This window comes from Eleutherodactylus coqui, chromosome 7 (assembly GCF_035609145.1).
Source record: "Eleutherodactylus coqui strain aEleCoq1 chromosome 7, aEleCoq1.hap1, whole genome shotgun sequence".
Classification (NCBI taxonomy): Eukaryota; Metazoa; Chordata; class Amphibia; order Anura; family Eleutherodactylidae; genus Eleutherodactylus; species Eleutherodactylus coqui.
This window is the reverse complement of record NC_089843.1, coordinates 100,934,351-100,950,045: the sequence shown is the minus strand read 5'-3', so window position 1 is coordinate 100,950,045 and position 15,695 is coordinate 100,934,351. Positions and strand designations below refer to the sequence as shown.

The following is a 15,695-nucleotide window of genomic DNA, read 5'->3' as shown; positions in this document are numbered from 1 at the left end:
GTTGTTACATCACAAGTTGTTTCTGGCAGGTAACTGCTGTGACATCACAAGTGAGTTTCCATCAGGTAACTTGCTGTGATATTAGGTTTTCATCAGAAGTGAGTTTCTGTCAGCTCACCTCTCTGACATCACAACTGTTTCAATCAAGTAAGCTATTGTGACATCACAAGTGAGTTTTAGTCATGTAAACTGTTATTATATCACAAGTAGGTTTCAGTCAGGTAAATTAGCTGTAACATCACAACTCCCTTTCTGTCAGGTAGGCAGCTGCCAGATTATAGATGGGTTTCAATCAGGTAATCTGCTATGACATCACAACTAGTTCAGTCAGGGGTGGAAATACCATATCATATAAGCGGTGGAAAATGAAGGCGTCCATTTACTGTTCTTGCACAGAGATATATGCTGCTGGTGTCCGCTCCTGGGATGTGTGACTGTGTACTATACACCCTCCTGATAAGATATCCTGCAAACACCAATATACGGAAGGACTACATTGCCTGATTGCTGCTATTAGCAGTGGAGACAATCCTATAGTCTGCATTTTACAGGAAGTCTACCAAACATCTGGGAATGAGAGGGAACAACATATCACATATAACTGATGGTTGTGGGAGGTCCTTTATAACACGTCCTGACTATGGTTTCCATTAACTTCTCCATTCATCCATACATGTGCCACACTGTCACATTCAGTCATCTGTCATTAAGAAACAAAGGTCTGACACATAAGGCAACTTGATGATGTCATTAGTTTCTTTATATCACATTGTATGACAGACAGTGCTTTTGGCCTCTGCACAGTTTACATAAAGTATATTGACTGTGTATAGTGCAGATTTCCATCCTCAACATGTAAAACTGAATATAAGTAACTTTTGCAGATGGGTGATGCATGTCGGGGCCGCTGCTGGCTGGGACATTTATTTTCCTCCTATAAAAATACAATACTGCCTTCTATAGACACAATATTAGACTGCATTTAAACAACCAGTACAAAAGATTTCCCTTATGGTCATCTGAGGTCAGTTAGTATGTAGGTAGATAAAAAATAGTTTGAGTTTTACAAACATCAGTAAATAGCTGTAAGAAGTTCTATACATGTGTTCCCACTAAACATACATCCTACATTTAGTAGTCTTTATATCCTGGACGGTGGTAATAAAAACATTCTCTCTTCTCTTCCTCCTGCACCAGCCCTGCTACTTTTTTGAAATGTGGGCAGGGCTTGTCAATAGGGGGAGTGGCCAAGCAGACCGACAGATTTATATATTTTTTAACCCCATAAACTGGTGTAAATTATTGCAGAAATGTACGTTGGTTGGATCCAAGCAGACATTTCTGTGATGCTTCCGGGGATGCGCTGAATACATGAAGAAGTCTGCGCCTCTACATATATTCAGCGCACCGTGCCCTGGGGAAAATTCTAGTAAATCCGGCATTGGGATTAGTAAATTTCTCCCACGGTTCTTAAAGAACACAAGGCATGAATGTAAGCAGATTTGCTGCATAATTTAAAGGCATCTTTACTTCAATTTTTGCCAGTTTTACATAAATGATCCTGGCCTTTCTGCACATTTTTAGAGTATAAGGCACTTATGTCAGCTCATCACTGAATTTGTAAAGTGACCAGGCAGCAGCTGATGATTTTTTATAAAGATAGAAAAACTTTTATTCCTCCATAAAAGTCAGACTGGCGACGTTTCGGTCTCCACTGAAACCTTTCTCAAGGGGCTTGAGAAAGGTTTCAGTGGAGACCGAAACGTCGCCAGTCTGACTTTTATGGAGGAATAAAAGTTTTTCTATCTTTATAAAAAATCATCAGCTGCTGCCTGGTCACTTTACAAATTCAGTCGTGTTTGGTTTTTGGATCCGGACCACACCAGGCTCTTGCACATTTCTCCTCATATCCACAACAGATGATCCTCTGGTGGAATCCGGAGTTTTAGTCTGCCAACTCTGGTGAGTGCTGTGGTTGCATTAACTTCTTTTGGAATTATGTCAGCTCATCATTCACAGTCTTCTAGGCGTCTCTAGGCACAAGGTTCAGTATAACTGGTTTTGTTGGCTTCAGGAATCCTTTGGAGTCAAGTACCAGAGGGATCTGTAACATCAGATATAATAGATTAAGACTTGTGTATATAGGCTTGTATTAAGACTTATAGTCTATTAAACCCTTCCCGCTGTACTTCTGTTCAAACTGTACTTCCTGGCAGCGGGTTACGTAACGCAGCAGGACGTACAATTACGCCCTGTGGATGCTGTGAGATCAGAAGAGATCCCACGGCATCTGGCAGCAGAAGTCGTCGTCTGTGACTGATAGCCAACCTTCCACTGCAGTAGCGGGGGGTGCATCGGGGCAGCGACCCTCCGCTTTTAACCCCTACACGCCACAATCTATGTAGATCGTGGCATGTAAAGGGTTTACAGAGGGAGAGCGCTCCCTCTATGACGTCATTGGACCCCTGCAACGTGATGACGGGTTGCCATGGCAACAGGATACCAGATACAGGCATCCTACTTTGTCATTGGTCCTGCTATGCCTTATCGCTTGTTATAGCAATCATAGGCAAAGTCTTGCAATTCCTTACCATAGCAATCATAGCTGTTATGCAATTTGAAATGCAATTATGCCTTTTGAAAAGTAGAAATGAAAATCCCCCAAAAATCATTGCGTCCTCAACGCCAAAATAGGCCGTGTCCTTTAGGGGTTAAGGGCGTTTCCATTGTTATATTAATAAATTATAATGGTTCTGTAATAAATAGCTATGCAACTTTCTTATATATTTTGTATTACAACTTCCCATAATTTACAACATCTATTTATTGTATTCATAAATCAAAACCTAAACAGACATGATAATCACAGTTTTAGTGATCGTTTAGCATAAACTGCTAATTGACACTAATGTCTATTAGCAGTTTATTACCTTCATTTGCATGTACATGAGCCTCCAGCAGCTGTTTGCAAATCCCAGCATATGGTCTGGACTTTGCACGCAGCTGCATTGACCTAGTTGGGGCTACCGCAGGCTGTCAGCTGAATACAATGTAATGCGGTCCCTGCTATCTCTCTCCAGCTGAATGATGGATTTTAAGCTCACCCAAAAATCAATGTTCAGACGAAAAGTGAAAGATAGAAGCATTTACATGCAATGATTATCGCTCAAAAGCCATCGTTTGAACGAATTTTGAGCAATAAGCGTTGCGTGTAAATGGGGCTTAAGTCTATAGTCCAGAATGTCCCAGGAATGTCTAGGCTAGATACATAGGCACATACCCTTGGAGGGGCTGGGAAAGATAGCTGTCGACCAAATGAGCGTTTGGCTGACAGCTATCTGAAATGTTTAAAAAGCTGTAAAATCCTTTATTCACTTTGGTTAAGTTACTATATAGTAAACAATGCACAAGAATATTCAATGACTCTCTAGCTGAAATTCTCAAATGTAATAATCCATTTTAATTGGTGTCTTACTGGAGTGTCTTTACACGTTCTGAAAGAGAAGTTCTGCAGCAGCAGGGTGATGCCTGATTTCATATTGAGCATGGCAAATCTCATCCCTATGCAGTTCCTCGGTCCAGCTCCAAAAGGCAGGAAGGTGTAAGGGTCTTGGGTTTCCTTGTTTTCTTTACTAAATCTGTGCATGAAAAAGAGAAAATTTCATGTTTGCTTCGTGCGTGAAATAACTGTAAACCAAAATATAAACTCTCTGGCAATGTTCACACCACACTACCAGGAACTCCCAGCAGTGCAAGGAAAAAATAAACATTCCCTAAGGGGAACTAGGGCATGACAACCCTTGCCTACTAGTGAATGGTCCGCCCTGATAAGGACGCATCCACCCTCATGCCTGTGCCACTCACTAACCCTGATAAATGACATAGGAAAAACCACCATTAGCACTCCTACCCGCTAGCGTTTTTTCAATGCAAATGTCAGTGGGACTTTCTAATATTAAAATCGCATCGCAGAAAAATCGCAAAGCACAAACTTGTGATTTTTTTGTGCAGTGTGTTTTTAACATTAGAAAGTCCAATTGACATTTGCATTACAAAAAACGCAGCGATATCGGAGCGGTAAAAAAACGCTAGTGGGTAAGAGCCCTAAACAAAAACCTCAAAGAATAATTTTTAGTAATGAATCTCTAAACTTATCTGAAGAGCCGCTGAAAAAACCATGGAAACCAGATCCAGAGAGGTCATCACTCTGCAGCAGAGGGAAACTGCTCTGAAATTGACCAGGGCAGAATACAGTCCAGGAGAGAACTAAAAACCCTCCCTAATTGTCCCAAGGTGTACAGCCACAGCCTACACACCCAGCAGAGTCAAAGAAGACCAAATGCACAGTCAAGCTCAGGGTGCATTCACACGAAGTATATCGGCTCGGTTTTCACGCCGAGCCGATATACGTCGTCCTCATCTGCAGGGGGGGGGGGGGGGGGGGATGGAAGAGGCAGGAGCAGGAATTGAGCTCCCGCCCCCTCTCTGCCTCCTCTCCGCCCCTCTGCACTATTTGCAATGAAAGGGGGCGGGGATAAGGTACGAGAATTAGCTCCGGCCCGCCCCGCCTCTCCCCATTGCAAATAGTGCAGGGGGCGGAGAGGAGGCAGAGAGGGGCGGGAGCTCAGTTCCTGCTCCTGGCTCTTCCAGGCCCCCCCCCCCCCCCCTGCAGATGAGGAGGACGTATATCGGCTCGGCGTGAAAACCGAGCTGATATACGTTCGTGGAAATGCACCCTCAAACTGACACAACAATACCTTTCAGGTCTGAATTCTTCTGGTTCAGGCCAGAACTCAGGGTCACGGTGCAGAACAAAGGCCGGGATAACTGTCACAACGCCCTTTGGGATCGTTACTCCATTAATCTCAGTTGTTGTCTTACAAACACGTTCAATTCTCCCAGCTGCAGGGTAGAGCCGCAAGGTTTCATTAAGCACCATATCAAGATATTCCATCTGCATCAGAGCTTCGTATGTTGGAGGAGCCTGCAGAGGGTAAATACATTGCTTGTTTATTCTTGCTGTACTTAGTATGATTGCAATGTGGTCAGCAATTCATAAATTTTACCATGCTCACCAATGACATTGCTATCAAATACTACTTGCTGCATATACAGTCGTGGCCAAAGTTTCCTGCTTCACTTATAGTGGCAATTTGCATCAACTCGAGATTGTTATGAAGATGATCAGATGAATTGCAATAAATTGCACAATCATTCCTTGTCATGAAAATTAAAGGGGTTGTCCCGAGCCAAAACCTCAAAATTTACTATTAGCCCATTCCCCCTGTCACCCCCCGGCATAAAGCAGCCCTTTAAAGCGGTTATAAACCGCTTTCCTACTTACCGTTTTGAAGAAAGAATAACTTATAAAGTTCTTCTTCCAAGAAGGCGCCTGTGATGTCCCAGGGTGCGTTACACGGTGCACCGCGCTTCCAGGAGGCTTTCATGCGCGCTCCCGAGACGCCGGTCACGTGAGCAGGTGACTGACGTCATCGGTGGAGGCGTGCACTTGTACTGAATGAAACGCCACTCCCGTGCAGTGATAGCTCGTCTGCGCATGCGCAGACGAGCTGTATAGCGCGGGCACACTGGAGCGGCTCGTTCACAGCGGGGAGAGGACAATCTGCGCAAGCGCGTCTAAAACAGACTGCTGAGGAAGAAATTAGACGGCACCATGGCGACGGGGACGCAGAGACAGCGCGAGGACGGAGACAAGTGAGTGAATAACTTCTGTATGGCTCATATTTAATGACGATGTATATTACAAAGTGCATTAATATGGCCATACGGAAGTGTATACCCCCACTTGCTTTCTCGGGACAACCCCTTTAACTATATGACATATTCCAGGACTTTCAAAACTTCTAAACCTTTTACCACAGTTAGCCCCATTTGTTTACCTTGAATGAATGCTTGTGTTTCAATCAACGATTAAAGAGCAATTTGGTGATGATATAGAGATGAGCGAGCACGAAAATGCTCGGGTGCTCATTGCTCGAACTTTTTGTAATGCTCGAGAGTTCGTTTCGAGTAACGAACACCATTGAAGTCAATGGGGGACTCGAGCATTTTTATATGGGACCGATGCTCCGCATAGGTCATGACTTGTCAAACACCAGAAAACATCAGAAAGTCATGAAAACACCACAGAAACTGATAGGGAAGGGCAGGGGCAGCATGCATGACTGCATCTGAGGCTCCCAGGTCCCACTATTAAACCAAAATGGGGGCAAGCGTCTGGCGTCACCCCCCTAACAATTTACTTGGGACAAACCCTCATCAGCAAGGCACACGCGCTGGCACATCTTAGCCAAGCACCACACTACCTACAATGAAGGACAATCACTGCCTGCGGGTGACACCGCTGCCTCTTCTCCTGGGTTACATGCTGGCATTGCTGTCCAACCCCCCCGCATGACCCTGCGTCCACAGCGCACTCAAAAGTTTCCCTGCGCAGCGTTCAGCTGCCCTCATGCCACACGCTCGCTTCATAGCCACACCACCCTCATGTCTATTTATAAGTGCGTACTGGATGAGGAGGAACCGGAGGCATACACTGCAGAGGGTTGGCAGGGCTAGGCAGCGACCCTCCTTGAAAGTGTGGGCGATAGCCCACAATGCTGTTGAGAATTGATTATAAATTGACGTACGATCATCATTCCAATCCCGTGCCACCTCCGTCACAAAATTGTGAGGAACCGCAAACGTGAGCATAAAGGGGACTCAGATGCCAGCACTTCTACACATCTCCACAATGCAGCAATACTCTGTGTGGGAAGCATGTGAGCGGGCCCAGGGTCAGGCTCGGTCCCAGCCTCCATCTTGTGTGACCCAAGGTGCACGAGTTACAGAGCAATGGGAAATCCATGTGTCCTCACACAATTCATTCTGTGTATGTGTCAGATAGCTCAACACCGCAATGGGAAGTCTTTGAGTTCCTTGGGCTCGCCTATGGCAGAGTTTCACCCTGCCAAGGACCTCGGCCCACATTTTTACCCTAGCCAGTCAGTGTATTTGTGCCAGACAGGTAGAACACCGCAATGGGAAGTCTTTGTGCACCCACAGCATAGGCAAGCCCAAGGAATATAAAGGTGGTATTACACATAAAGAAATCAGAGTGCCCAAACATGGCAGAGTTTCACCCCGCCAAGGACCTCGGCCCACATTTCTACCCTAGTCAGTCAGTGTATTTGTGCCAGACAGGTAAAACACCGCAATGGGAAGTCTTTGTGCACCCACAGCATTGGCAAGCCCAAGGAACTTAAAGATGATATTGCACATAAAGAAATCAGAGCGCCCAAACATGGCAGAGTTTCACCCCGCCCCCCTCCCCACCTATCTTTTCCTTCCTTCTATCCCTCTACCCTTACCCCGATCCTCTCTTTATTTTTCTTTCTATCTGTCTATAGTACTTCTTTAAGTGGGTTTCATCTAATTAAACTTTCAGAGGTCTTTGCTCCTTCTTGGAAACTCCAGCATCTTTTTGCCACTTTCTGACTATGCTGTTTGTTTTTCAATGTCTGGGAGTTTATTTGTGAAACAATGTTTTCCTTTCTGTTCATTACACGATCTCCCTCAGATGTTGGACTCCGAGAGGCAGGTATTTTCTCTGTACTATAAAAGTTTTCAATAAAAACTTTATTTAAAAAAAAAAGAGTTTCCCCCTGCCAAGGACCTCGGCCCACATTTCTACCCTAGTCAGTCAGTGTATTTGTGCGAGACAGGTAAAACACCGCAATGGAAAGTCTTTGTGCACCCACAGCATAGGAGAGCCCAAGGAACTTAAAGATGGTATTACACATAAAGAAATCAGAGCGCCCAAAGATGGCAGAGTTTCACCCCACCAAGGACCTCGGCCCACATTTCTACCCTAGTCAGTCAGTGTATTTGTGCCAGACAGGTAAAACACCACAATGGGAAGTCTTTGCGCACCCACAGCATAGGCGAACCCAAGGAACTTAAAGATGGTATTACACATAAAGAAATCAGAGCGCCCAAACCTGGCAGTTTCACCCTGCCAAGGACCTTGGCCTCGGCTCACACCCTCAGTAATTGTGGGCATAAAACGGACTCGGATGCTTGTGCAGCTCTGAACGTTCCATTAATGCAGTAATGCTCCTTTTGTTTGGCCCAAACCACTGTCTCAGATAACTGTGGTAACAGGAGAGAAAATACATGTTGCCCAGCGCTGATCCCCAGACCCCAAGCAGGAGGAAGAGGTGGCATAATAAAACCGAGAAATCATGACCGAGGTAGGACCTGCAATACTCTGTGTGGGAAGTACGTGAGCGGGCCCTGGGTCAGGCTCGGTCCCAGCCTCCAACTTGTGTGACCCAAGGTGCCGTGAGTTAAATAGCTATGGGAAATCCATGGGTCCCCACACACTTCATCCTGCAAATTTACAAGGGCAGCTAATCCCAGTCAGAACTTTGGGAAATTTACTGCTAGGACCTTCCAAACTAATAAAATTAAAAAATACCTTTTATTAAATTCCTTTAAAAGAAGAACAAAACAAATACAAACAAATAAGGGGAAGATTAGGATTAAGAAGGCCACTAGTGACTAGTGACCAAACAGGTTGGAGTCGTATAATAGGACTCAACCTTAAAAAAGCTACTCACTCGAGTTGCATTATCAGTCTATTTAGCAACTTCAGATAGTTTCTTATCATTTAGGTAGCTGCAAATCTATCTTGAGGACTTTAAGGGCTTAGGTTATTGATAGCATCTGACGGCTTATATATCTCTTTTTGATCTCATCTTGTACTTTGAGGATAATTTTGTCCTCTTAATGACCATTACCGTGACCATCATTGCCACGTCATAGGTCATTCTTTTCTGATTTTTGTAAATTGCGGTGCACTGGAATTCTTCGCTGCATTGCATTTACATTTAGAGACAGATCATTTTGGCGACCACTGGTCCATGATTATCAGTCCTGGACTATGTGTGGCTTCCACACTTTATAAAAATTTAGCCACAATCCAACCTTTTGGTTGGAACTAGCGCATTGTAACCCCTGAGGAACCCACCAGTTGGGAGAAACGCGTTGGGTAACGCGCATTTTTGCTTTAAGAGCAAACTCCTTACGTGCAAGTCCTTCCCACTATACGACGCACATTAGGATACCAGATTTAGAGTGATTCTACTTTATTTGATCACTTTTCTGGATCTATGATCAATGTTGTACATCAATTGAGCTTCATCACATGACTCGATTTCCCATTGTTCATATTTCAGAAGTGGCGGTTGCTGTCGTTTTTTAAGGTTGAGTCCTATTATACGACTCCAACCTGTTTGGTCACTAGTCACTAGTGGCCTTCTTAATCCTAATATTCCCCTTATTTGTTTGTATTTGTTTTGTTCTTCTTTTAAAGGAATTTAATAAAAGGTATTTTTTAATTTTATTAGTTTGGAAGGTCCTAGCAGTAAAATTCCACACACTTCATCCTGTGTAGGTGTCAGATAGCTCAACATCGCAATGGGAAGTCTTTGAGTTCCTTAGGCTCGCCTATGCTGTTGGAGCACAAAGATGGTATTACACAGGAAGAAATCAAAGTGCCCAAACATGGCAGAGTTTCACCCCGTCAAGGACCTCGGCCTTGGCCCACATTTCTGCCCAAGTCAGTCAGTGTATTTGTGCCAGATAGGTAAAACACCGCGATAGGAAGTCTTTGTGCACCCACAGCATAGGCAGACCCCAGTAACATTTCTGTAGCAAAAGTATAGGCAGACCCCAGTAACATTTCTGTAGCAAGACTATAGGCAGACCCCAGTAACATTTCCGTAGCAAAAGTATAGGTGAACCCCTCAAACCATTCAGTTGAAACTACATAGGCGGACCCCAGTAACATTTCTGTAGCAAAAGTATAGGCAGACCCCAGTAACATTTCTGTAGCAAAAGTATAGGCAGACCCCTGTAACATTTCTGTAGCAAAAGTATAGGCAGACCCCTGTAACATTTCTGTAGCAAGAGTATAGGCGAACCCCTGAAACATTTCTGTAGCAAAAGTATAGGCGAACTACTCAAACCATTCAGTAGAAAAGCTATAGGCAGACCCCAGTAACATTTCTGTAGCAAGAGTATAGGCGGACACAAGTAACATTTCTGTAGCAAGAGAATAGGCGGACCCCAGTAACATTTCCGTAGCAAAAGTATAGGTGAACCCCTCAAACCATTCAGTTGAAACTGCATAGGCGGACTCCAGTAACATTTCTGTAGCAAGAGTGTAGGCGAACCCCTGAAACATTGGTGTACCAAGAGTATAGGTGGACCCCAGTAAGATTTCTGTAGCAAAAGTATAGGTGAAGCCCTCAAACCGTTCAGTAGAAACTGCATAGGCGGACCCCAGTAACATTTCTGTAGCAAAAGTATAGGCAGACCCCTGTAACATTTCTGTAGCAAGAGTGTAGGCAAACCCCTGAAACATTGGTGTACCAAGAGTATAATCGGACCCCAGTAAGATTTCTGTAGCAAAAGTATAGGTGAACCCCTCAAACCATTCAGTAGAAACTGCATAGGCGGACCCCAGTAACATTTCTGTAGCAAAAGTTTAGGCAGACCCCTGTAACATTTCTGTAGCAAGAGTGTAGGCGAACCCCTGAAACATTGGTGTACCAAGAGTATAGGCGAACCCCTGAAAAACTCTGGTTACCAAGAGTGTAGGCGAAGGGCGGAAAAATTAGTTAGATAACAGTATAGGTAAGGGCCAGAAAAATTGGTGTACCAAGAGTGCAAGTGCACCCCTGAAAAATTGCTCAACCGCGAGGGCAGGTGAAACCCTTAAACATACAGCTTGCTGTTGCTTAATTTGTAACAGAGCCTGGAGGCAGCCCTGTGAAAAACATTGTTGTCTGTTAAAGCATCAATACTTTTGAAATGTTGAAAAATTGTAAAAAACTTTTAAACAGAGCCTTTTTGGCCGCAGAAAAAATGGCAGTTCAGCGTGATGACATGCTGTTTTAGGAGGAGGAGTAGGAGTAATAATATCCGAGAGTGATTGACAAAGCTAATTCCCCCTTTTTTTGTGGTGATAGAGGATGCATTTTTCTCCTGTCGCAGCGAAAAGAATCATAAGGCTCCACTGCTTTCTGCCGGTGGAGAAGAGAAGTCTGGGGAAATCCAGCCTTTGTTCATCTTTATGAGTGTAAGCATCTCGGCACTGGCAGTTGACAGGTGGGTACGCTTATCCGTCATGATTCCTCCAACTGCACTAAACACCCTCTCTGACAAGACGCTAGCGGCAGGGCAGGCCAGCACCTCCAGGGTGTACAGCGCAAGTTTGTGCCACGTGTCCAGCTTTGACACCCAATAGTTGTATGGAGCACAGGCATCACGGAGGACGGTGGTATGTTCGGCTACGTACTGCCTCACCATCTTTTTACAGTGCTCCCTCTGACTCAGCCTTGACTGGGGAATGGTGACACAGTCTTGCTGGGGAGCCATAAAGCTGGCAAAGGCCTTGGAGAGTGTTCCCCTGCCTGCGCTGGACATGCTGCCTGATCCCCGCTCCTTCCCTGCTACTTGGCCCTCTGAACTGCGTCTTCTGCCACTAGCGCTGTCAGATGGGAACTTTAGCATCACTTTTTTCACCAGGGCCCTGTGGTATTGCATCACTCTCATACGCTTTTCCTCCTCGGGAATGAGAGTGGAAAGGTTCTCCTTATACCGTGGGTCGAGAAGGGTGTACACCCAGTAATCCGTGTTGGTCAGAATGCGTCTAACGTGAGGGTCACAGGAAAGGAAGCCTAACATGAAGTCAGCCATGTGTGCCAGGGTACCAGTACGCAACACATCGCTGTCCTCACTGGGAAGATGACTTTCAGGATCCTCCTCCTCTTCAGCCCATACACGCTGAACAGATGAGAGGCAAGCAGCTTGGGTACCCTCTGCAGTGTGGCCAGCTGTCTATTCCCCCTCCTCCTCCTGCTCCTCCCCCTCCCCCTCCTCCTCCAAAATGCGCTGAGATTTAGACATGAGGGTGGTCTGGCTATCAAGCAACATACTATCATCCCCCATCTCCTGTTCCAACCGCAAGGCGTCGGCCTTTATGCTTAGCAGCAAACTTCTCAGCAGGCAAAGCAGCGGGATGGTAACGCTAATGATTGCCGCATCGCCGCTCACCATCTAGGTAGACTGCTCAAAGTTTTCGAGGACCTGGCAGATATCTGCCTTCCATGCCCACTCCTCAGTAAAGAATTGCGGAGGTTGACTACCACTCCACCGCCCTTGTTGGAGCTGGTATTCCACTATTGCTCTACAGCCTGGCCAACATGTGCAGCATAGAATTCCAGCGTGTGGGCACATTGCACAGCAGTCGGTGCTCTGGCAGCTGAAACCGACGTTGCAGGGTCCTCAGGGTGGCAGCGTCCGTGGTGGACTTGTGGAAATGTGCGCAGACGCGGCGCACCTTGCTGAGCAGGTCAGACAAGTGGGGGTAGTTTTTAAGAAACCACTGAACCACCAGATTGAAGATGTGGGCCAGGCATGGCACATGTGTGAGGCTGCAGAGCCGCTACCAGGTTATGGCCGTTGTCACAAACGACCATGCCCGGTTGCAGGCTCAGCGGCGAAAGCCAGAGGTCGGTCTGCTCTGTCAGACCCTGCAGCAGCTCGGGGGCTGTATACCTCTTGTCACCTAAGCTGATTAGTTTCAGCATGGCTTGCAGACGCTTGCCCACCACTGTGCTGTCGCGCCGTGCGCTACCAACTGCTGGCGACGTGCTCACACTTCTTAATTGAGAGGTAGAGGTGGCAGAGGAGGAGGAGGGGGTGGCATAAAACGCCGCAGATACCAGCACCGAAGTAGGACCCGCTATTCTGGGTGTGGGTAGGACGTGAGCGGTCCCAGGCTCTGACTCGATCCCAGCCTCCACAAAGTTCACCCAATATGCCGTCAGGGAGATATAGTGGCCCTGCCCGCCAGTACTTGTCCACGTGTCCATGGTTAAGTGGACCTTCCCAGTAACCGTGTTGGTGAGGGCACGATTTATGTTGCGGGAGACTGCTGGTGTAGGACTGAGACGGCACACCGGGAAAAATAGTGGCGACTGGGGACCAAGTAGCGCGGGACCGCCGCTATCATGTTTTTGAACGCCTCCGTTTCCACAAGCCTGTACGACAGCATCTCCAGGCTGATTAATTTGGCAATGTGCACATTTAAGGCTTGTGCGTGCAGGTGGGTAGCAGCGTATTTGCGCTTTCGCTCCAACGCTTGTGTTAACGACAGCTGAACGCTGCGCTGAGAGACATTGCTGGATGGAGTGGAGGACGGTGGAGGTGAGGGCGTGGGTGCAGGCCGGGAGGCGCTCGTGGCTGTGTCCTGGGAGGGGGATTGGATCTATGTGGCAGGTTGGGGCACAGAGCAATAGGCAGTGGTGTGACCCAGAGGCGGTGAATGGCCTTCGTCCCACCTTGTGGGGTGCTTGGCCATCATATGCTTGCTCATGCTGGTGAGGCTGGTAGTGGTGGCTCCCCGGCTGATCTTGGTGCGGCACAGGTTGCAGACCACTGTTCGTCGGTCGTCCGTGCTCTCACTAAAAACATCCACACCTTTGAACATCTAGCCCTCTGCACGGAGGCTTGGCGCGAGGGGGTGCTTTGGGGAACAGTTGGGGGATTCTTTGCTCTGGCCCTGCCTCTACCCCTAGCCACTCCACTGCCTCTTCCAATCTGTCCTGCCGCTGCACTTGCCTCCCCCTTTGAAGCCCTGTCCTCAGTAGGCTTAGCAAACCAGGTGGGGTCAGTCATCTCATCGTCCAGCTGCTCTTTCCCCAAATCCTCTGTGCGCTCCTCCCTCAGAATTACTGCCCTTACTACTACCTCACTGACTGACAACTGTGTCTCATCATCCTCATCCACAAAAAGCTTTTGAGACAGTTACCGAAAGTCCCCAGCCTCATCACCTGGACTCCGGGAACTTTCCAAAGGTCGGGCATCGGTCACGACAAACTCCTCACTGTACAGCACTGACAACTGTGGCTTAATTCACCGTACACAGAGACTTGTAGATAGCAGAGGCTTTATGCTGTGACTTGAAAAATTTAACCCGCTGTCTTGCGCTGATACTTAGGGGTAATTTACTGCTTGCAGAGACTTGTAGATAAGAGAGGCTGTATGGAGTGGGAGAAGACTCTAAAGCCAGTGGATAGTGCTGGTAACTGCAGCTATCTCAACCCCACCAAGGAAAGGGTATTGTGAGACGCTCAGCACAGCAGCAGAGCTGAAATACTTTGCAGTGGCCCAGGAAATATTACAGTACTGTTTAGCGGTGAGACCTCTGTGTTATGCACTGCAGACACAGAACGGTATAACTGAACTCGTTTGCAGTAGGCTAGGAAATATTAGTTAAAGGCTGGGAACAGGCCTAGATGCATAATAAAAAAATTGATGCACTACTTCTCCCAGCCAGCCACAACCATAATGCACACAGTTAGATGTAGCCGTAAGAAGGAGCGTTGGGGTTCTTGCACGGAGGATCAGGGCTGTATAGTGTATAACTTTCCCTATAGAAGTGGCTGTGCCCCAACACTCTGTGTCTAATGCACTGCAGACACAGAATGGTATAAATGAAGTCGCTTGCAGTAGGCTAGGAGATGTTAGAGAGCACTGCAGGCTGAGAACGCTATTACTGAAAGGCTGGGAACAGGCCTAGATGTGTAATACAAAAATTGATGCACTACTACTCCCAGACAGCCACAACTATAATGCACACGGTCAGATGTAGCCCTAAGAAGGAGCGTTGGGGTTCTTGAAGACAGGATCCTACTCTAACACTTATAAGCAGCTCTTTCCCTTAAAGGGGTTTTGTCATAAAAAAAAAATATTTAAACTTACCTATTCCTTTCCTGTCTGTCTCCCTATCACATCTTCTCCTGGTTGAGCTTCTCCAGTGCCCCAGGTCAGCTCACTGCAGGTTGGGCCCAGCTTGTTTTGAGGGCTGCTTATCACAAATTCCTTCCGGCTGGGTCAGTGAAGGTCACATCCCTGTGCTGAACTTCACTGCCTAGGAAGGAATTGTAATCTATTTCAGAGACAGCTTGCATGAGCAATCTCTGAAGAAGATAGGCAGTCCTCTTGCTCGCCTGTGAGCTGTGATGTAATGTATATTGTAAGACTGCCAACCAAATGTATGTAACCTCACAAGAAGGAGAAGAATCGGGCAGCTGGAGGTGAAGTGACCCCCCCTGGACTGCAGGAGACAGGAGAAGATAAGGGCGGTAAAGATCTGGTAAGTAGACTGATGGGGGAGGAATAAATAAGTATAGTATTTTTATTTTTTAGTGACAGAACCCCTTTAACTCTGCCTACGGCACTGCAGACACAGAGCAGTATAGCTGAAATGGCCTCCACTGCTTAAAAAAAAAAAAATTGGTGCACTACTGCTCCCAGCTAGGCACAACAGTAATGCACACTATGAAGAGTAGCCCTAAGAAGGACCGTTGGGGTTCTTGAAGACAGGATCCTACGCTAACACTTTCCCTATATCAGCAGCAGCACTTTCCCTAACCTCTGCCAGCGTGTGTCTGAGGCGAGCCGCGGGCAGGACCAGTTAAAGTACTCGGTGGTCACCTGATCTCGCCAGCCAGTCACTACTAGGGGGTGGGGGTGGGGTGGAGAGGGCTGGCACGTCACAGCAGGAAGTGGTAATGCCTTCCCCGCATGTCTATTGGCTAGAAAATGGCGCTAAACATGCG

The 15,695-nt window shown here is 46.7% G+C and overlaps 1 protein-coding gene across 2 annotated transcripts in view; it reads right to left on the bottom strand.

The window, feature by feature from the left end:
• Positions 1-1,793: 1,793 nt before the first annotated feature.
• The window catches only part of LOC136572679 (cytochrome P450 3A29-like), a 119,369-nt gene continuing 105,467 nt past the window's right edge, over positions 1,794-15,695 (bottom strand). For both annotated transcript variants that reach the window (XM_066573492.1, XM_066573491.1), the window contains exons 11-13: positions 4,758-4,984; positions 3,476-3,638; positions 1,794-2,104 (exon numbers count right to left, since the gene is read on the bottom strand). In XM_066573492.1, the coding sequence (XP_066429589.1) occupies positions 2,024-2,104; positions 3,476-3,638; positions 4,758-4,984 (471 nt within the window). In that variant the 3' untranslated portion in view covers positions 1,794-2,023. The remainder of the gene's footprint in view (positions 2,105-3,475; positions 3,639-4,757; positions 4,985-15,695) is intronic.